General features: G+C 38.9%; 1 protein-coding gene across 1 annotated transcript; it reads left to right on the top strand.

Annotated features, from left to right (window-relative positions):
* The first annotated feature begins 17,112 nt into the window (after positions 1 to 17,112).
* LOC145068519 (auxin-responsive protein IAA12-like) lies at positions 17,113 to 18,434 on the top strand. Its single transcript, XM_079015492.1, has 4 exons — positions 17,113 to 17,590; positions 17,663 to 17,898; positions 17,992 to 18,088; positions 18,203 to 18,434. Exons 1-4 carry the CDS (start codon positions 17,214 to 17,216, stop codon positions 18,276 to 18,278), a joined length of 786 nt encoding a protein of 261 aa, XP_078871618.1. The 5' UTR covers positions 17,113 to 17,213; the 3' UTR covers positions 18,279 to 18,434.
* The last annotated feature ends 5,523 nt before the right edge of the window (positions 18,435 to 23,957 follow it).

Here is a 23,957-nt window from a genome sequence, read left to right as displayed (position 1 = left end):
ACACAACGCTCGATAATCCCCTTTAAGGAAATCAATCGATCTCATAACTCTGAACCTCAGATGAAATCCTCAAGAACTTCTCGTCACGACTGCCTCTAGTCATTCCTGATGGGTTTTGAGCATTCTAACACTTCCTAAGTGTACATGCAACCCTAATAACCTTGGATCTATGTTTGTCTAATTATCATGCAAAGTTGAATTCCAAGGTTATATTCCTATCTAGCATACATGGGGAACAATTTTAACTTGAATCATAGATAGAATAACTTACCTTGTTGTTGATTGTGTTCCTTGAAACCTTGTGAGCCTAGCACCCCAAGTGTGATGCCTCAAATGCTTCACACAACACCAAATGCTCTTGGAAAGACTCTTGAGATAACACACACTTCTCAAAATCGGCCAAGCCCTCTAGTTTCTTAGTGTTCAACTTGTGTAGCCAATTTTGTGGAGAATGGGACTCTTATATAGTGTTGGCACATCTAGGGTTACACCATGTAAACCCTAATGTGTCATGACTCTTCATTTCCATGACCCATGGGTTTGTAACTCCCATGGAGCATCCATGGAGCATCCTATGGGTAGAACCCAACTTGATAATCCATGGAGCCTCTTAGCCCACTATACAAGATATGAATGATTTACATAATCAACCCATATATTTAATTAGTTATCCTTTGATCACTTAATTAATTCCAAATTAATTCTTTGATCAACTAATCAAATAATATTATTAATATATTAGAACTTATAATATATTAATAATCTCCAAGTGTTATTTCTCTCATTTAGTCTATCCAATTGCATGGTGCCATGCAACCCAAATGGACCATGTCGGGTCGGGTCAAGTACAAGCCCGAAATAGTTATGGACTTAGACACCTTATCCAACAGTCTCCCACTTGGATAAGTCTAATAACTATATCTCTAGTACTTCAGGAACCGACCGGCAATCGTAGCTCTTTCAAGGTCTCGCGGAACTGAGAAGATGATGATACGCCATTTAAGAAAAGTGATCATATAATTCTCTGTTCTAGATATCAGCCGGACAAATACATGGAACATGTCTTGCTTATTGTCCAGCATTTGTTTCCCGATTTCCGATTTGTTTGACATAGAACTTAATTGAACACATCAACTTAGTTCTGACCGGGCCCGGTACATGGGTCAAAACAAAAACATCGAGGGGCCCAGATATCAGCTTCTAATCCAAGAAGGAACAGATAAACTTCGACTCATATGTTTGTTCTACCACTCATTGAATTACACACAAAAGTACGTTTTATAACATCGAGTTACTAATGCGGTTTCGTACAGTCAATGCATAACCAACTTGTAAGTAACAAATCATATCTCTAGGTTTGAAGACTTATATGATATTACCGTCTCACGATCACTCGAGATGAAATTCCATGAAGTGATTCCAGTGAGCGTGGGTTGAATCCAATGCTCAGAACTTATGAGCACTCATGATTGTTGTAGCCTTGTCCAAGACCTCTACAACCAAACATGACAGTCTTGATTCATATCTACTTCCAACATATGACCGACTGTGGAGGTTTGAATAATATGTTATACCAAACAAAATTATTCTGGAAGTCAAAACATGCAAAAAGAAATATAGTAAACGATTGACAAGAGATAGCAACACTTTACTCATAAATAAAACATGTTTTATTCATCATCTAATGTCAATTACACTTTACAAATTTCGAGATTATCTAACTACTAAATCTAATATCATCCTTCAGCCCTATGCTCCGAGCATGCTGAAGATGCTTAACCCGAGTCAATCCCTTTGTGAGGGGATCTGCCGGATTCTCATCTGATGATACCCTCTTTGCCACGAGGTGTCCTTCTTCGATCCGATGTCTAATGAAATGGTATTTTCTGTCAATGTGTCTGGATCTCCCATGATCCCTTGGTTCCTTGGCTAAGGCAACAGCACTTTCACTATCACAGAAAATCTCCATTGGCTCTTTAATAGCTGGTACAACTCCAAGGTCTCCAATGAAGTTCTTCAGCCATATCGCCTCCTTTGCTGCTTCACTAGCTGCAATATACTCTGATTCACAAGTAGAATCTGCCACTGTCTCTTGCTTGGAACTCTTCCAAGAAATTGCTCCTCCGTTTAAGGTAAAGACCCAGCCCGACTGAGAGCAGAAATTATCCCTATCAGTCTGGAAGCTAGCATCACTATACCCTACAACTCTCAAGTCATCACTCCCACCGAGGGTAAGAACCCAGTCCTTAGTCCTCCGCAGGTACTTGAGGATATTCTTTACCGCAATCCAGTGTGCCTTGCCAGGGTTCGCCTGATATCTGCTAACCATGCTCAAGGCAAAAGCTACATCGGGTCGAGTACACGTCATAGCATACATGATCGATCCTACAGCCGAAGCGTAAGGTGTTCGACTCATTTCTGCTATCTCAGCCTTAGTGCTAGGGCTTTGTGTCTTACTCAATCTGGTGTTACTCTGGATGGGTAACTCTCCTTTCTTGGAGTCCTGCATGCTGAATCTCTTCAGCACCTTATCCAAGTAGGTACTCTGACTAAGTCCAATTAGTCTTTTACTCCGATCTCTCAAGATTCTTATCCCTAGAATATAGGCAGCTTCACCAAGGTCCTTCATAGCGAAACACTTCCCAAGCCAGGACTTTACTTCCTGCAGGGTTGGAATGTCGTTTCCTATGAGTAGTATGTCATCCACATACAATACCAAAAAGCTAACTATACTCCCACTAGCCTTGACATACACACAAGATTCATCTTCACTCCTAGAAAAGCCAAATTCCTTGACCTTTTCATCAAAGCAAAGATTCCATCTGCGAGGTGCTTGCTTCAATCCATAAATAGATTTCTCAAGCTTACACACTCTATTAGGGTACTCGTTGCTGACAAAACCCTCTGGCTGACTCATGTAAACATCTTCAGCCAACTTTCCATTAAGGAAAGCGGTTTTGACATCCATTTGCCATATTTCATAGTCATGAAATGCAGCTATGGCTAACAGAACCCGAATAGACTTAATCTTGGCTACCGGAGAAAAGGTCTCATCATAGTCCACTCCAGGAATTTGAGAGAAGCCCTTTGCAACCAGTCTAGCCTTATAAGTGTGTACTTTACCATCCATGTCGGTCTTCTTCTTGAAGACCCATTTGCACCCTACTGTCTTACGACCTGGTACATTTTCAACCAAGTTCCAAACTTGATTGTCATACATGGATTGTATCTCGCTATCCATAGCCTCTTTCCATTTAGCAGACTCGGGGCCTGCCATGGCTTCCTCGTAGCTGTTAGGGTCATCTTGACTTACTAGTGTCTCATCACTAATAAGTGTCTCACCTTCTGCAGTAATATGGAATCCATAGTAATGCTCAGGTGCACTCCTAACTCTCGTGGAACGTCTCAGAGGTACAGATTTGTCAATTGGCTCAACAGGAGTTTCCTCCTCAGGTTGAGGGCTAGAGTTTGAAGTTCCTTCACCGCTTGATTCTTGAATTTCTTCAAGATCAATTTGCCTCCCACTGTCTCCTTGGCTTATAAATTCTCTCTCTCGAAAGACTCCTCTTCTTGCTACAAAGACCACATTGTCACTAGGTCTGTAGAAGAGGTAACCAAAGGATCGCTGTGGGTAACCGATGAAAATACACCTCTCGCTTCGAGGTTCGAGCTTATCATGAGTCTCGCGTCTCACGAAAGCCTCGCAACCCCAAATCTTGATGTGGTCTAGTTTAGGTACTTTACCAGTCCACATCTCGTGAGGAGTTTTGGCAACTTTCTTTGTAGGGACTAGATTAAGAATACGGGCGGCAGTCTCCAAGGCATACCCCCAGAATGAGATTGGTAGCGTAGCTCGACTCATCATGGAACGAACCATATCTAACAAGGTTCGATTGCGCCTCTCAGCCACACCATTCAACTGTGGTGTCCTGGGAGGTGTCAATTGTGAGACTATCCCACATTCCCTTAGATAGTCGAGGAACTCTGAACTAAGATACTCACCACCACGATCGGATCAAAGCATCTTAATGTTCCTGCCCAATTGATTCTCGAATTCCTGTTTAAATTCCTTAAACCTCTCGAAAGTCTCTGACTTATGCTTGATCAAGTAGACATATCCATATCTACTATAATCATCAGTAAAAGTCAAATAATAACGATTAGCATCCCTTGTGGCATGTTTGAATGGTCCACACACATCCGTGTGTATAAGGTCCAACAAACCTTCACCCCTCTCACACGAACCTGTGAAGGGTGACTTTGTCATTTTTCCAAGTAAGCATGATTCGCAACTATCATCTGACTTTAGGTCAAACGACTCCAAGACTCCATCCTTTTGGAGTTGGCCTATGCGCTTCTTGCTTATATGTCCAAGACGACAATGCCATAAAGATGCTTTATCCAAGTTATTATTAGTAGAATCAATACACAAAACATTATTTCCTAAGTTATCTACAACAGATACAGCTTCATACACACCATCACAAGGTAATGCTTTAAAATAAAGAACATTATTAAAGAAAGCATCAATAGAACCAACTTCATTATTAAATGAAAAGGTAAACCCTTGTTTGTACAAAGCATGAAAGGAAATAATATTTCTTGCCATTCCTGGCGAATAACAACACTTATTCAAATCTAAACTAAACCCACTACTTAGCGATAAAGTATAAACTCCAATCTTGGTAACAGGTATAGCTTTCCTATTCCCCATGATCAAGTTTATCCTTCCTTGCTCCACATCCTCACTTCTTCTTAGTCCCTGCAAGTCACAACAAATATGAATACCACAACCGGTATCAAGGACCCAAGAATTAGAATGGGGTGAGTTATTAGAAATGATAGTATAAATACCTGCATGGTTGGGTTTAACTTTCCCATCCTTCACATCTTGCTGGTATTTTGGGCAGTTCCGCTTCCAATGAGCTTTTTCATGGCAATAGAAGCATTCAGCCTCTTTTGGGTCAGAAGAAGGAGTAATGAAACCTTTCTTGGTTCCACTTGAAGAAGAGCCATCAAGGGTCCGAGCCTTGGTACCCTTAGAAGAGCTCTTTCTCTTCCTCCCTCAACTTTTCCCGATTGCCAAAACCGGAGTAGAGTTTTGAGTAGGAGTGATAGCAACCGACTTCCCCTTAAGACCTGATTCTGCGGTCTTGAGAAGTCCCTGAAGTTTGCTGAGGGTGACTTCTTCCTTGTTCATGTGATATGTCATGCGGAATTGATCATAGCACGATGGTAAGGAATGCAAAATAATATCTATTGCAAGATCCTCCGGGAAGTTCACATTAAGCTTCAGCAAACGATCCACATACCTTTGCATTTTCTGCATGTGGCTCGTGACGGATTCCCCGTCCTTCATCATGGTTGTTATCATGGAGCAGATGATTTCATACCTCTCTTGTCTTGCACTTTGATGGTATCTTTCCATCAAATCTTGGTGCATGTCATAAGGGTAGAAATCCTCATAAGACTTTTGGAGTTCCGCTGTCATCGTGGCCATCATGATGCAAGCTACTTTCGTAGCATCCCTTTCATGTGCCCGAAATTCAGCGATCTCCTGAGGAGTTGCAGTGGACTCATCAATCTCCTTAAGCTCCTTGTCAAGGACATATTCTTTGTCCTCGTAGCGGGTAATCATCCTGATGTTTCTGATCCACTCATTGAAGTTGGATCCATCAAAGGTGACTTTCCCACACAAGTTCATAAGGGTAAAGGAGCCATTAGGATTAGAGCCAGAAGCATTGTTGAAAGACATCTGAAGGAAAGAAGACAAGATTAGTTTAGATATAAGAGAGCCCTTAATAAAACACCCAAATGTAATATTAAGGCTAGGATCCAATCACAATATAATATAACTTAGAAGAGGTATGCCGTAATCTAAGCTATATCATATTTGAAAGGTAGGTGAATGACGATTCACCAATTTCCACCACGAAAACCGCAATATTTTAGTATTAGGTTTTTGAATGATTCTTAGAAATTCCTAGATTCTTTGAGATTCAATGAACTTTTCAAAGGCATGTTTCAATCTCAAGCGTGCCCTCCAAGTTTTGTGACTGGGATACCGAGGATCACAAAACGAGGTGTGAAGTAACCATGCAAATCACTTGGTACCCTTAAAGTTTATCACTCAATCGATGTGCCGGTTAACCACACATGCTCCATCGATACTATAATAAACCCTAAGTCACCCTTTACCTACCTTGTTAAGTCCAAGTTAGTGTGTCGGTTAACCACACACGCTCCACCAACGACTTAATCAAAGTGTAAAGTGTAATTTCATGGAATAGCACCTTATTCACATTTTTCCTAAAGTAACTAAGATTGGGAATTTAATAAAACATTTAGTTACTTTATAATATTCATCATACTTTGAATGAGAATTAATAAGTCCTTGTCTTACCCGTTCGGCTAACGACCCTCCACCGATCAAGCAAGCGGTGGGTGAGAGTGGACACCCATTAAGTCACCATTTTATAGGCAACAACCTTATACCCACCTTATAGACCGGCTTCGTGAATGAGGCGTACTAGCGGTAAGACGACTTTGTTCTTATACATATATATATATATATATATATATATATATATATATAATTATTAAATCATAATAATATAAGTATAAGGGTTGAATTTTAACTTTTAAAATTCTAGGGGTTGGAACTAAAGTTTTAACTTAACTTTACTTGTTCCAAAACTTGAGGGCAAGTTTTGTAAACTTTCAAAACTTTTCACTTCTTGTAACTTATGAGTTTAATAGAGTAATAAAATGAGGACTTTTCATTTTTCCTAACTCTTGTGTTCTTTTAATGGTTTTTAATCCAAGAGACTTTTGGTTTTCCATAACTTGAGGACAAGTTATGGACTCCATTAAAACACATTATGATCATGAATTAATCTACCACAAAGGTTACAAATAATTCCTATGATCATCTAAACATCATAAGAACAAGAATATGAATATGAACACTTTCAAGAATCAAAATCACATTTAATCTTTGTAATTTTGATAACTTGTTGTTGTAAATGAGTTAGAAAAGACATTACACCTTCTAAAATAAGTTTTCAAGTACCAAAACATTTTAGGGTAATGATTCTAATCCATTTCCAGCAACTCAAGTCGAAATTCTGCACTCTGTCGACCCTACTCGCCGAGTGCATAAACCTACTCGCCGAGTAGGTTGAAGATACACATGGACTCGACGAGTCCTCCCCATGGACTCGCCGAGTCCATCAGTCAGACAGCAGAATTTTCGACTTTCTTCAACTTTTAAGCACAAATAACAAACAAACAAGCCTAGGCTCTGATACCACTGATGGGTTTTGAGCATTCTAACACTTCCTAAGTGTACATGCAACCCTAATAACCTTGGATCTATGTTTGTCTAATTATCATGCAAAGTTGAATTCCAAGGTTATATTCCTATCTAGCATACATGGGGAACAATTTTAACTTGAATCATAGATAGAATAACTTACCTTGTTGTTGATTGTGTTCCTTGAAACCTTGTGAGCCTAGCACCCCAAGTGTGATGCCTCAAATGCTTCACACAACACCAAATGCTCTTGGAAAGACTCTTGAGATAACACACACTTCTCAAAATCGGCCAAGCCCTCTAGTTTCTTAGTGTTCAACTTGTGTAGCCAATTTTGTGGAGAATGGGACTCTTATATAGTGTTGGCACATCTAGGGTTACACCATGTAAACCCTAATGTGTCATGACTCTTCATTTCCATGACCCATGGGTTTGTAACTCCCATGGAGCATCCATGGAGCATCCTATGGGTAGAACCCAACTTGATAATCCATGGAGCCTCTTAGCCCACTATACAAGATATGAATGATTTACATAATCAACCCATATATTTAATTAGTTATCCTTTGATCACTTAATTAATTCCAAATTAATTCTTTGATCAACTAATCAAATAATATTATTAATATATTAGAACTTATAATATATTAATAATCTCCAAGTGTTATTTCTCTCATTTAGTCTATCCAATTGCATGGTGCCATGCAACCCAAATGGACCATGCCGGGTCGGGTCAAGTACAAGCCCGAAATAGTTATGGACTTAGACACCTTATCCAACAATTCCAAGTCTCGTACCAATCCAATACCAAACAATTCAACTGTCCAATAACATCACTGACTCATAGACTGGACCACGAAATCATCATACTCCCCCACCTCGACTCATCAACCGACGTTCCAACACATGGATCATCCCAAGAACAGGGACCCACTCCCATATTCAATACCCAACATAGATACAAAAACCACTGCACTGATTAACTCGACTGGACTCCCCACTAATACCTCTACAATACACCCTACTATACTCAAATAGGTGTAACGTGGTCCTCGACTATCTCAGTCCCAACTAACTATCTGCTCATGGTAAATCACTGCCTCGCGGCACACATGCTACCTGATACTCTGATGGAAAATCATCATCAATGACAACCTGCAGGGTTTAACCCCAAACCCAAAACTTAAACATCATGCCTCTCATGTTCCGCACATGAACATAAATAGCACCACCCAGGTCATAGAATGTGACATCTCCTCTATCGACTGATTGCTCAACTCAGACCGAAAGTCTCCCCTCCCTCTGACTCCTTACCAAAATACTCTGAAAGGCTCTCGACCTCCCTCTCAAGGGACGCCTCTTCGAACTCAATCATGGCCCACAGGCCTAAAACCCATAGCGTCCAATCTCTACCTCATCAATCGTGACCGGATAACCGGAGAACCACAAGCATCATTCACTACGAACCATGGTACTCATCCCATGACATCTCTTCTCAATATGCTCCGGTGTATGGTACCCGGACCATAGCATCACTCCTCCATCTGCTCTGATGTATGGTACTCAAACCATAACATCATTCCTTCATCTGCTCCGATTTATGGTACTCGAACCATAACATCACTCCTCAATCTGCTCCGATGTATGGTACTCGAACCATAACATCACTCCTCGATCCGCTCCGATGTATGGTACTCGAACCATAACATCACTCCTCAATCTGCTCCGATGTATGGTACTCGAACCATAACATCACTCCTCAATACGCTTCGATGTATGGTACTCGAACCATAACATCACTCCTCAATCTGCTCCGATGTATGGTACTCGAACCATAACATCACTCCTCAATATGCTTCGATGTATGGTACTCGAACCATAACATCACTCCTCAATCTGCTCCGATGTATGGTACTCGAACCATAACATCACTCCTCAATATGCTTCGATGTATGGTACTCGAACCATAACATCACTCCTCAATACGCTTCGATGTATGGTACTCGAACCATAACATCACTCCTCCATCCGCTCATTAGAACCTTCAGAATACTCCCTATATCAAGTATGGGTCCTCTACTTTCAGTAGTACGGGCTCATACTACCTGCCACATCTATCCATACTTTCCACACGGACTATCCCGGAGCTCCTAAGTAGCTGCTCGACCTTCTCATTCACCAATTCCGTCGCACGCTCGCTCCCCAGCGAAATTCTCTACTCTGCCAGCGCACTCATCTGGCTAAGGTTACTCCCTAGGCTCTTCCTAAATTCCCACACTTCTCTGCCATCAACTGCTGAAGAGCTCCTAATGATGCCAGCCATCTACCTCCTGAATATCGTCATATTCACTTGGTAGCTGACTCCCATCATCGAGAGTTCCACAAAGCACGAAGCAAGCAGCATTCGAGCATCGAAGAATATATATGACTCACTCTGGGTGATAACTCCGCTTGCTCTACTCATCCTCGAAAGTACCACCAAACTCTACAACTCTTCCCCTCATGGGTTTTGACTATTCTTTCTCTAAGTACCACGGTACTTATCTAGGTATCTCCCCTAGATTACTCCTCTACTCAAATCCCCTAAAGGATTCCAACTAAATATTCTCACTCATCACATACTCAAAAGCACATCGCATATAACAGCAATTCCTAGGCTAAGGCATCACAAATCAGGCCACTCTAGTCCTAAGATATGGAATACCTAGCCTGTCTCTAGCATGCAATAATATCTCATAAAGTGCATCATAAATATCTCATAACACAAAAGTAAGGGTATTTTGGGAAATCACCGTTCGGGCTCTGGCTGATTGTACACACTACTCTTTCTCGATTTCTCTTTGAACTCTTATTCGCTTTAGAAAATTATTTCTTTGAAAACTTTTCTTACTTCCTCAGTTTGAGTCCAGATTTACCCGAAGGCGCATCCGAATCCCTCAAACCAAGGCTCTGATACCAACTTGTAACACCGAAAATTTCAAAACAATTTTTCATTTAAAAATAATCGTTTAATTCTTAAAAACACTTTGCTTAAAATCCCATTCATAATCGAATTACAAAACATAACTCCATTTTCACTTGCATAATAATCCAGGATCCTCAAAACATGACTCTTTCTCTGGTGTGTACAATCGAGTCGGTGTCGTCTCGTGATCCTGAGAGAAACCTGAAACACATAACACAAAACACTGTAAGCACGAAGCTTAGTGAGTTCCCCAAAATACCACACATAACACATATTAGCCACTCGAGGCTATAACTCTGTGGGTCCGTGGATCCTACTCTGTGAACCTTCCAGTTCTAACTCTAGGAACCTTCCGGTTCTAACTCTGTCAACATGCACATCATAAATCACATAGAAATAATGCAGTACAACAAGTAACATACACAGCATACAAATACTCTGTCACATAACTCTGGTTACCTACTCAAGGTAAAGTATAGTGAGAAGACTCACCTGGAAATCAGAAAGCAATTATCTGCACATGCGAACCTCGGACTTACCACCGCCTAACACATAAGGCAAATATCTCTAATTAGTACTCGAAGTCCCAACTCTAATTTAATCGGCGATTACTCTTTCCCTCTCTAGTCAGGTAATGGCTAAAAGACCATTTTACCCCTCCCTGACCTCTATTACCTCTGTTGACCAAAACTCCCAAAGTCAACATAAGACAACTCAAGTCAACGGTCAACACTAACCAGACTCAGCGAGTACACAAGAGTGACTCGGCGAGTCCATGCGGGTTCTCTAAATCCTTTTTAAACCTCTTAGACACGACGATTTCCCTCTCCACTCGTCGAGTTACTCGGCAACGAAACGCGGGGCAACCCCGACTCGACTCGTCGAGTTTGCCTATGGACTCGGCGAGTTGCTCCCATGACAACCCTCATCTGACCTTCTGAGGTCAGATCTGCTTCACCAAACCATATATCTAACTCCCTCAAAGCCAATAACCACGAAAAGGTCAAACCTTGGGCACTCATGCAAGGTTCTACAAGCTCATTTGGGTGAAACCCTCCATTACATAACAACCCTAGCTCAAAACTCCAAATAGAATGCATAAAGCAGGATGGAAGGGACTCTCTGGACCTCTTTGGGTCCAGATCTATGGCTTCACACTCAATGGGACACTATACTCCACAATTCAAGCCATAAAAAAAGCTAGAAAACCCTAAAATCACCAATCTTACCCAAAACAGAAAAGGGAGAACGATTTGATACCTCAATGGTGAAGATGCAAGCTCAGAAGCTCTGAATCGACACCCCCCCTTGACCTCCCTTTGCTGGAAATGACTACTCCATTGCACAACCACCTCAAGAATGCTCCAAAATGGCTCTTCTTCACTCTCTCAGCTCTTTGGTTCGATAGGAATCTCTCAAAGGTGTAAGTGGCCGCCAATGAAGGCCATAAGGGCCTTTAAATAGGTCCCAAACTCGGACAATTAGGGTTTTCCTTGACAGCGCCGACTCGGCGAGTCCAAATACCCGACTCGGCGAGTCCCTTCATTAAACTGGTCCCCAAAACGTGATCCTACTCGACGAGTTGAGGCGTCAACTCGCCGAGTCTCCTCATTCTCCAATATAAAATACTCAAATTCCCATACTTGGATATCCGGATGTTACACTTTGACTTACAATTTGATTTTATGGCTTCAGGTATATCAGGTGATCAGGGCAAGAAAAAGGCGTGATTGTACACATCATCATGAGATTTATGTTGAGATATGTTTTTGGGCACTCTAATTTGATAACTATGTTTTTGGAAACAATGTTTTGTATGACTTGTGGGTATTAAAATGGTTTCGAAAAATGAAAAATTTTACTATGATTTTTGGGATGTTACAAGATACCCATAAGAACAAATACAACAAGGCTCATATATATCCTTTAGTGAAGATGAAAACGACTAAGAATCATATTTACAAATCGAGATTCATTATGAAGATACAGAGACGTTCCTCAAAAAAAAGTTTGTTGGGCGTTGGATCTGTTAAGCTTGTATGGTCCACAATATACGATAAAGATAGGTATGATGAGTTGCAACAATTGCGATTCATGAATTTTGTGCGTACATGTGATTGATTGATCGAGAGTTGCTTCGTTGACTCGATGTACAATTTGAAGTTTGAAGGGGGTGTTTTGGAGTGGTTTTTAAAATGACTCATTAACTTATTATTTATTCAAAAAGTCAATAAATTAAAAAAAAATTGTTTGGTAAACACTAACTTTTTAGTGAAAAAATGACTTTTTCAAAAATTCAGGCATTTGTGGCTTTTCCAAAAAGTCAATAAGGATTTTGAGAAGCAATCTTAACATGCCCGAAAAATAATATATATTGTTACTTATAGAAGAAACAAGAAAGAAAGAAATAAAATGGTGTTGTATAAGGAGCGTGCCTTTAGAGTTTAGTTGATGGAAGAAATGTAATGTCTAGTTCATAAATGAGTTTAATTGGTAATTTCTAAGGAAAATGAGAAAAGGGGTTTTGCGAAGAATCCTATTACAGTGCGTGCAAGTCTAGTACGCGACGCTAAAGTGCCATGTAGACGCGACACGTCCATAAGTGAGGCACGTGGTGCTCCGCCCCTTTCACAAAACCCTAGTCTTTTGTTTTGGGCCTTATTTAAAGACTCTAAATTCTAGGGTTTCATTATCCTCCAGCCTCCATCCTCCTAAAACTTTAGAGAGCAAGCCCTAACCTCCATTTGTGCCTCTTTGAAGATTTTGAGTTTTTATATTGATTCTAAAAAAGAAGAAGGTGATTTGAGTGCAATGAATTCAGATCCATACTAGTTTCAACCTTCTCATATTTCCTTGGACCTTTATAAGTCATCAAGTTCCAAACTTTATGGCTTAATCTTCTAGATCTTAAGTTGTTAGCACTTTTTGGTCTATTATGGTCTTGTTTCTTGTAGTTTGGAGAACTTCATGTCCCAAAGGTTGTTTAGTGATGCATTATGAATTGTTTGATGCGTTTGGAATGCATAAATGAGTCCCTTTTGTCCTATACAAGTTGGTTTTTGGACTTTTGTCTCATTTTGAATCTAGGGTTTAAGATTTATAATTTAGACATTATTGGTGGACAAAGTTAGAAACCTTATCAATTAAGTGCTTATATTGACTGATTATGAAAAGTATTAGTCATTGTCTTAAAGGATTAAGCACTTAAAAAACAAAGATGTCTAGAATAGTGTATGCGGTGCTTCGGGTTATGAAACCCTACTATTTTGTCGGGTAGTGCACGTGGCGTGTGTAGGTGCTTGGCGTGCCGCGTGGGTCCGTTGACATTACTTTTTTATTAGTTTGACTTTTGGTCAAACTCTAGTGGATTTAGGGTTTTGATCCCAGGGTTGACCTTTAATTAGTACTGATCACTTGTTCATGTTGATGATTTTCCTTTGAGGATGCAAGTATGTGATAATTAACTTTCTAATTCGGGTGAGTGTTCTCACTATATTGTTTGTGATATTGTGTGTCTAGTCTAGTAAGTTGTTTGGTGATATATATATATATATATATATATATATATATATATATATATATATTCATGTATTTTATGCAATATTTAAGTATTTTAGCTACATTTAGTCATTATTTGTTATAAATGATACTTAACTTGTTCATATTTTATTTTTGTAGCAGCGAAGACATTCTCAAGGAAAATTGAGCAAAATGCAAGGTTGGAGGCTAATTACTTGAAGAAATCATCAAGATGGAAGAAAATGTGCAAAAATAATGTGACACGTTGTGGTCATATGTATTCCACGGCGTGGTGACGTGTCAAGCAATAGAAGGTTCCCAGATAATCCGCATGGCAAGCTTGGAGGGCACATATAAAAACAAGATGCCACGACATGGCAACATATTTTAGGCAATCTTATAAATTCAATTATTAGGTCAAAATTTGAGGGGTGTTGCATAGAGCTGTGATTATCTACGACTTTTGACGATCAAAAACCTCTTAGAAACCCTAAGAAAGCTAGAGATCGATTGGAGAACAAGATTCGAGGAGATCCAAAGACAAGAAGCAATAAATCATTCGGTTTGCTGGATTTTGACATGTCTAATCTAGTTTACTCAATGTTATTTTGTTTTCTGGCTTATTTATGGGCTAAAAACCCTTTGCTTTCATTTATCATAGATAAACCTTGATATTATGTGTTGATTTCAATTTATTTAGATTTATTTATGTTGGTTTTTACTTGTTTTGATAGATCAATTACTTAGCATATTAAAATTCTTATTTTTATCACTTATCTGCAAGCTATGTGCAGTTAGAAGACCATTCCAATTGCATGAACTTGATATTTAGTTATTTATGATCATTAAATTGTTAGATCTAGAGATTGAACAAATCCTAGGGTTATGTGGTAATAGTTAGTAACTTTTATTGTGTTAGAGAGCATTAAATACAAATGCTAGGTGCTTGATTTATTGTCTTGATGGTAATAATTAGTAACTTTTATTTTGTTAGAGAGCATTAAATACAAATGCTAGGTGCTTGATTTATTGTCTTGTTCATAGATAAACAAATTGTAAATCTTGTTATTCATAGTCCGATTAGATTAAAATCAATTTAGTGTTCACTTGTTGCATGGTCATTGTAATAGTAGTTCATAAATTGATAAACACTAGGAAATCGGAAGAAGTTAACTAGTAACCTTAGAATTCGGTAGCCAACTAAATAATCTATTGCATAAGAAATCAACCATAAAGGAAAGGTGATTCAAAGCTAAATGCAAGTGCTCTTTAATCTTGATTCAAAATCGTTATCTAATTACTTGCTTTAGTTAAAGTAATCGTATTTAGTTTAATTTCCCTGGTTAATTATTTAAGTTTTTTATGAACGTGTAAAATCAGATAACCCCCCCCCCCCCCCTTCCAATTTAAAGTATTTTCTTAGTTTAATTAGTAGCAATAGTTTTTATTGAAATCATACTCATTCCCCTAGTGTCCGATGCAGTTTTCTTACCTTGACCTATACTATTTCGCGACTAGGTACACTGTCTATTTGTGTTTAGCTGATTTAGATATGATAGGACTTATAAATTTAGAACTACTGATGCAAATAAACACATCAGCTGGGTATTGTTAGGTTACGACTGAATGATTAGGATTGGTTTGTCTTGTAGTGTGGTATGCGTTGGATCTTAAGGGAAGTTGGTGTAAGCCTTCAGGCCCACTAGGAGGATAAGTGGACGTCTAACAGGTCAAGTTGGGATGAAGGCTTTGTGCCTACAGGCCCACTCGGGTGTTTACTATAAGTTGGCTGCAAGTGTAACAGGTCGGACTGAGATGAGGGCTTCATGCCTATAAGCTCACTGAGGTCTTAGTGGTGACTATGAACCTTTGTATGTATGCATTACATGTATGATATGATATATGGTTTATTGGGGAACTCACTAAGCTTTATGCTTACTCTTTTAAGTTTCAATGTTTTCAGGTTATTTAAATGGAAAATGAAGAGTGTGGCGTGAACAATTTGCTTTGAAACTTCCGCTAAATTTATGATATAACTCTGATTTGATACTATGTTTTTATTATATTCAACAAATGGGTTTAATGTACTTTTGAAAAAGGTGGTTTTGGTGTTGTTTAAATATATTTAAAAAAATTGGTTTGAAATTTGGGATGTCTTACAAGAAACTTATGATGTCAGAAGGATATTACTTTCATGATGCTGCTTTTTTTATGGTTTCATTCAATCTTAAGTTGATGCCTTAATTCAATCTCATCATGTTGTTGCTCTTATTGCTGACCAGATTTAACATCCCCTTATTTCATGACGAACTTTGGTGTTGTCTATTTCTTTCCTATTTTTACATTCCCGGTAGAACCCTATTTCGCCCAAGTTGACTCGGAAAAAAGAAGCGGAATGTGTCTCCTTAGTCCTTACAATGCTGGTAGCGAGACCACCAATTTTCCAATACAGATGAATCTTCCCTTGAAATCATTGGCTTTAGTTTCAAACTTGTGATACATTTCATTATATTTGGGAATTCCCATGTAACCCAAAAATTAAAATATGTTCTGATCAATTTGTTGGTCTTTTCTTACCTCATTATCCATTGTTTTTTTTAGATAAAGATGATGGGGATAGACGGACAAAGAGGATGCAGGAGAAGTACGAGGTAAAGATGAAAATGTGGTGGACAGAGGCGGAAAAGGGTGGGTAAGGGTAACGATTGAAAGTTCCAATATAATAAATTGCTAAATGTAAAATACGATAAAATCGAAATACAATGACAGGAGTAAATTGGTCATTTAACAAATGTTTAACCCTTATTTTTAACAAAGTTAACAAAAATGACTTTACCATTCTTTGATTTTGAACCATAAAAATCATCGGTGTAACACTTTAGAAAGATATTTTGAAAGTGTCACTTTCTAAAACCATATAGGCCAGTTGTGAAACTTTGTCTCGATTATTTTTATTGATTTGTCCTCCCTTTTTAAGTAATGTTTTTTTTTATATTTTTATTATTATTTCATTTAACTCGGTAGAGTTGAAGAACAAATAATATTTTAGGAGCCTTTCCTGAATGAAATGACTAGCAGTACAGTATTGTATTGTATTGTACAGGCACATGTACATGTAGTCATGTATACATTGCATGAATAGTTGTACTTTTGACGAAAAAGGGAAATTCCGGAAGGCTTTCTTTCATGGCGGGGGCAGAGTGTCTGGTTCAAATGGAAACAAAGAAGTGTGTGTTTGTGCGTGATGGGGACTTGTTCCTATAAACCGATCATGAATTAAGGCGCACGAAGCCGACACACGGGTCCCACACCTACACCTACATCTACATCTTCCTCAACTTTCTTTCTTTGGACCTGTTTTCTTTCTCCTCTTCACCTTCAAATAGCTTCCTTCAGTTGCAACGCTCTTGACAAATGGACTGTAGTCTTGGCTTACTGTGTCGAATTCCCGGCGCCGACGGCTGTGGTGGCGGAGGAGGAGTGGCGTCTTGTGGGTCAATCGTGGCCATGTCAAATGACGAAGAGAACAACAGCAATAATATGGTTCTAGAATCTTGTTCATCGTACCAAGATGATAACGATGATGATGATGGTGGTGGTCTTGAATTGGGGCTAGGCTTGAGTATCGGTGGTGGATTGAAGACGAAGGAAGAAGGTTCTAGAATCTTGAGTGATAAAGGTTTCTCTTCTTGTTCGTCTTCTTCGTCTTCCTCTGTGAATATCCCCAGTTCCTCCATTGTTGGTACCAAGAGAGCTGCTGTTGACTCTATTTCATCTCCCAATGCTACCAGGTAATTAAATCTAATTTTTTAATTTCTTTTATCAAAAAGGATATGGATTAATGGGGATTTGGGTTCTTGAAGTGTGGTTGGATGGCCTCCGATAGGAAGAGCTCATCGGAATCCAATATTGGCTAACCGGATTAAGCCGGAACACGACGAGTTTAGTTCAAGACCAGTAAACAACGACATAACCAATGGTTATCTATCTGTAAAGGTGAACATTGATGGAACCCTAATCGGGAGAAAACTCGATCTCAATGCTCACACCTCCTACGAAACATTAGCTCAGACCTTGGAGGACATGTTCCATGGAAGTCGTAAGTCGAGCTTACGATTTATTCATCATAACCCACATTCATATTCATATATTGATCAAAATTTGATCTTTTGAAGCTTCCATTGTTTTGCAGTAGGATCCTCAAGATTATTCAACGGAACATCAGAGTTTCTGCTCACTTATGAAGACAAAGATGGCGACTGTATGCTTGTTGGAGACGTTCCATGGCAGTAAGCTTTCTGCCTTTTTAACCTCAGATTCCAGCACAAACGAACAAAAATTGTTTTAATAGTATTTTTCTTTGACGATTGACATCGACTCTGTTTTTCGTAATTTCTTTTCAGGATGTTTCTTTGCTCTGTGAAAAGGCTGCGGATCCGCAGAGACACCAAATCAAACAGACCCAACAAGAACTCTTGATTTTTCGGTTGTTTACGTTACAAATGTTGCATGATTTTTTTTTTATATACTTTCTTGGCACCTGGATCAGCTTCAAACAAGCATACAAAAGTTTGTTTCTTTAAGGATTTATTTTAATCTAAATTCTAAATCAAATCACAAAGATTTGTTTGTTTTTTTTGATGTTCTAACATACCACCATAAATTGAAACGTGATTGTATAAATTGATAATATATATATATATATATATATATATATATATATATATATATATATAGGTTTAGGTTCATTTCAGACCATTCTAATTTTGTAAGACCGTGAGACCAAATCTAAAAATAATTTTAAAATGCAAAATAAATGGAAAAATCCAAAAATTCTTTTTTTAAATATTATTTTCGGAACTTGAATTAACTAAAAAAAATATAAAAAAAATAAAAATAAATAAAAAAAATCTGTTTTTTTTTTTGAAAAATACGTGAAATATTCTAAATAGAATATTACACTGGCATATTCTAAAAAATAATTTTAAAATGCAGAATAAATGGAAAAATCTAAAAATTCTTTTTTTAAATATTATTTTCGGAATTTGAATTAACTAAAAAAAATAAAAAATAAATAAATAAAATCTATTTTTTTTAAATACGTGAAATATTCTAAATAGAATATTACACTGTACATATTCTAAAAATAATTTTAAAATGCAAAATAAATGGAAAAATCAAAAAATTCCTTTTTTAAATATTATTTTCGGAACTTGAATTAACTAAAAAAAATATAAAAAAAATAAAAAATGCGCCTCACGGTCTCACAAAATATAGGTGGTCTCAAATGAACCTAACCCTACATATATATATATATATATATATATATATATATATATATATATATATATATATATATATATATATATATATATATATATATATATCCCCTAATCTAATAAATAAGTAGATTTTTGCCAGTCATTCTCTAAGCCCTCCCCAATAGATTTTTCCCGCTCAAAATATCAAAGTGATTTTCCCCAAATGCCCTCTGCTTCAGCTTTAATATTGACGTTTGAATTGATATACAAAATTATCGGCAATCAGTTTCAAATTCGATAGCAAGAAATTAGCAATTTCATAGCAAGAAATAAGGAATCATAATCATATCTAAACTTAATCACCAACTCTTAAAAGGTAGATTCTCTCTTAAACCCTAATCCTTTTCTCGCCGTTTTCTTTCAATCAATTCAAATTTTCAAATCAATAGCATGAGATGGATGATTTTATCGACTTTAGGATTGGATGTTTAGGAATCATTAATGCGGCAATAACCCTAGCTTCAATGGATTATTCCGGAAAGCTTAATCATCGTAGAGATAGAATTATCAAGCAACTTTATGCACACAACAGTGTCACAGTTGTCGTCTGAATGTAAATCATCAGCAGCTGCTAAATGGTGTCATTCGGACCACGATTACGAAAGAGGTAAACGACGATGAAGGAGGAGGAGGAGGTGATAGTCCTTTAACTCCACAGTTGATTCCTCAAGATGATGAAGAAGACGAAGAACCAGATCTATACGGGGGATTATTCGATGATGAGCATACCAATATTTTCAAAATCATAGAATAGCTCAAAAGTCGACACCAGGTTTAATTCCTTTTTCATTTACCCATATGTGTTTTGCATCTAATCTATTTGCTAGGTTTTCTTTCTGAATAGTGATAAAATAAATAGGAAACATATCTATATTTTTTTTCTTTGTTTATTAGTAAGTGCTGAAGTTTTTGAGCTTTGCTGGATTTCTTTGTTTATTAGTAAGTGCTAAGACTTTTGAAGATCTTCACTTGGTTGTTTACTGGATTTCTTTGTTTATTAGTGAGTGTTGAGACTTTTGAAGATCCTCACTTGGTTACTCATTTGATTGCATCCTCACTTCGTGGGAATTTTACTACCATTTATAGTGCATGAATCTTGATTTCTTGCAAGTTTTGGTGATAACTGTCATCGATTACCAGTGGAGTTTGAGGGTACAGGCGAAGAGTCAAGATTACTTTAGGTAATTGATGAATATAGTAAAGAGAGTTTCAAATACATGATATCTTAATTTTCTCATTTTCTTTGAATTTCATTTACCTGCAGATATGCAATGATGCTAAATTCTTATGCTTTTTGGATATCCGCTTTTGAACTGTGAGTAAAGTATAATGTAACATCCCAAAAATACAGGCCAAAAATTTTGTTCTCATTATGTTATTACATAAAACCATATGTATAAAAACATTGATAATAACGTCTCATGTCAAAACCCAAGTGTCAGTAATTCAAAACATAGTATCATAAAACCATATCAGAGCGTAATCCTCAAGGATCTCATGTGCAGAAAACATAGTGTGATGCGCTGCGATCAAGCCGACTCCTTTCCTTTGAAAACGAGAACCTGAAACCAAAACTGTAAACCGTAAGCACAAAGCTTAGTGAGTTCCCCCATCATACCACATACCATACAATCATATAATGAACAACTAGGAGATACGGGCCTCACCCACACTCATGGAGATATGGGCCTCGCCCACACTCCGCTAGCTAGGAGATACGGGCCTCGCCCACACTCCACTATCTCTGAGATACGGGCCTCGCCCACACTCAGCTACTAAACCATAACATACAAGTATATACAATCATATACTGAACAGCTAGGAGATACGGGCCTCGCCCACACTCCACTAACTGGGAGATACGGGCCCCGCCCACACTCCACTATCTCTGAGATACGGGCCTCGCCCACACTCAACTACTATCACATATATCATAACACAAACATACTATCAGACATACCTGGGGTGTCCGAACTACCCTTCGGTCCTAACAACCGAACTTGGGGACTATTCCCCTCCTACTACCACTATCACATATAACATATCATGCCAGCATATAAACATATCATCACATACTGTCAGACATATCTGGGGTGTCTGACCTACCCTTCGGTCCTAACAACCGAACTCTACTACTATCACATATAACATATCATGTCAGCATATAACATATCAGGTAGTAGCAAACCTAGATGATATCACAAAGACAATCATCTAACATACAACTCCTACTGGTGGGTCGGCATTGTGGCCGTAGACCCACCGCTACTGGAAGGTAACTCACCTCACACTGCTGAAGTCCCGAAGACACAATCCCACACTTGCTGAAGTCCCGCAGACTCGACCCCAGCTGCTGGCTGACAGATTCCCGAACTGTCAACACCAAAATAACACCCAGTTAATAATTGGGTCCCAATACATAACCATACGTACATTCTTTGGGTAATTACTACATTACCCCTCGCTTGGCTTATTCAAGCCCAAGGCCCAATCCGTAGGCCCAAATTCAATTAGGAATCAAAGCCCAACACATGGCCCAATTTTCCAAATTGGGCCTAGGCCTATACATGGTCTCATTCTAAGGCCCAACATCATATAATCATTAAGGCCTAAGCTATGGCCCAATTTTCCAAATTAGGCCCAAGCCCCATACATGGGCCTTACCCTAGGCCCATTAAATTACTCTAAACCATTTGCTTGATCTTGGATAGTCCATTTAATAACCCAAATCATCAAGGCCCAATAGAAAGGCCCAACAATAAACCCAAGTGAAATTAGGGTTTCACATAAAATGATGATTAGGGTTAAGTTTCCTACTTAACCCATTAAGGACTTAATCCATTAAGCCCATTATCTCTTAGATTAATCTTTGCCAAAGTTTATTATTTAATATCTCAAGTTATTAAATAATTCTTGTGTGTGTGACCCGATTAATTCTTAAAGTTTGGTTTTCATTGGCATTAGGGTTTTCCAATCCAAATATTAGCTCACTTATCAATTTGTTGGCCTCTTATGTCAATTAGGGCTTTATTGGGCCTATTAAGCCCACTAAAATCTTAATAAGCTCATTAGGGTTTTATTGGGTCCATTAGAGTCCATTAAGCTTCATTGGGCCCATTAGAGCTCCTTTGAGCCCACTATGGTTTCAAGCACCCCTCCCAAACGAATCAACTCACAAGGCAACCACACCGCCACCCGACACGGCGGCCGGTGGCGGCAGCCACCACCTCACGGTGGTGGTTATGAATTTCTTTCCATTATTCCATTTTTTTACATTTTACACTGCCAATCTGATTAACACACGCACACACCCTAATCTAAATAAAAACACACACACACACAGCCACCTAGTGGTGGCCGGCGGTGGCGCATGGCGGCAGCCTTGCGATTTCCGGCTAAACAAAGCACCAACAACACCTATTAACACCAAATGATTGACTGAAGCTAAGGCACACATGAAATACACACACACACACACACCATGCATCGCCTAACAGCAATGGTTGGCGGCAACTTGATGGAGGAATCCCGGAGGGCGGCAGACGGTGGCGCAACGAAGTGACCATAGAAACAAAGGTAGCGGCGGCGCGACGGCGATGGCTGGTGGCGTCTCGACGATTTAAGGAAGAAGGAAAAGACGAAGTGAAGCAGCAGCTCTAGCGGCCGACAACGCTACAGCTAACAGCGGAGGATAACATGGTCAAACACAACGACCGCAGCTTTCCCCGATTGCACCGACGACGGCAAGCGGCGATATCCGTCCTCGTCGGCGACTTCCTCTTCTACAGCAACGGCAGCAACCGCAACGCTGCACGATCCGACGATTGGTTTCAATGGCGACACCGGTTGGCTAGGAGGCGTCGGCCGAACATCGCAGCAATTGGAGTGGCGGCCGGAGGGACAAGGTGTAAAGGTGGCGGCTGTTGGGAGAGATGACGGCTGCCTCCACGTTTTTGGGTTAGGTTTTTGGTAGCGATGTTCTAAACGGGAAGGAAGGACATCGGGTTTAAATCCCGCTCCTCTCAAAAATTTTCTCCTAATACAAGTTTAGTCCCTCCCCATAGGATCCTTTTCCAATCAAATCCTATATTTACCCATTAAACCCCCAACATTAAAAATTCATTACAACTTAGGTACGAAATTTACCAATTTCACCCTTGCTTCCATAATTCCTCACAAATCCGATCCCAAGTTTACCAAACAGCCCCTTAGCCTCAAAATCACTTCAAATGAAGTCCTAGAAGTTACCATTTAGTCCCTGCCTTCATAATTACTTACAATTTAAATCTGAACTTACATTTTACCCCCGAATAATCCAACTTATGACATTTGGCTTCCCAAAATCAACACCTTGCTATATAATTATAAATTTTAGGGCTACGAGTCATCCATTAATTAATTTATTTGTTTAATAAATAAACGGGGTTTTAAAACTCTCCCCCACTTAAATTAGATTTCGTCCTCGAAATTATTCCTTACTCGCCCAACCACTCTAGTAGCATGCTCACCAACTTGGGCACACCCTGGCCTTCCCAGGTAGCCATGACCAATCCTCATAAGGCCCTACAATTTGTAGATGAACGAATTTCTCGCAACAAGGTAACATTTACTCGATCTGAATTTGTTGTCTCGAGATGGTCTGAATCCCTGGAAGACCACTCATACTGAATCATTATCGTTGGACCCAATCCACTTTATCCTTCAACCGGCTACTCAATTTCTGATAACTCGAGGTTCCCATTATAAAATAAGATCACCGACCTAATCATTTCTGTAGATCACTTGTACCTGGCCAAGGCCCAGATACTCCTGCTATGAGTGACTTGTCACTCTGCAG

The sequence above is a fragment of the Lactuca serriola genome, chromosome 8 (assembly GCF_051521515.1).
Source record: "Lactuca serriola cultivar US96UC23 chromosome 8, Lser_US96UC23_V15, whole genome shotgun sequence".
In the NCBI taxonomy this organism is placed as follows: domain Eukaryota; kingdom Viridiplantae; phylum Streptophyta; class Magnoliopsida; order Asterales; family Asteraceae; genus Lactuca; species Lactuca serriola.
This window is presented reverse-complemented; position numbering and strand designations above follow the sequence as displayed.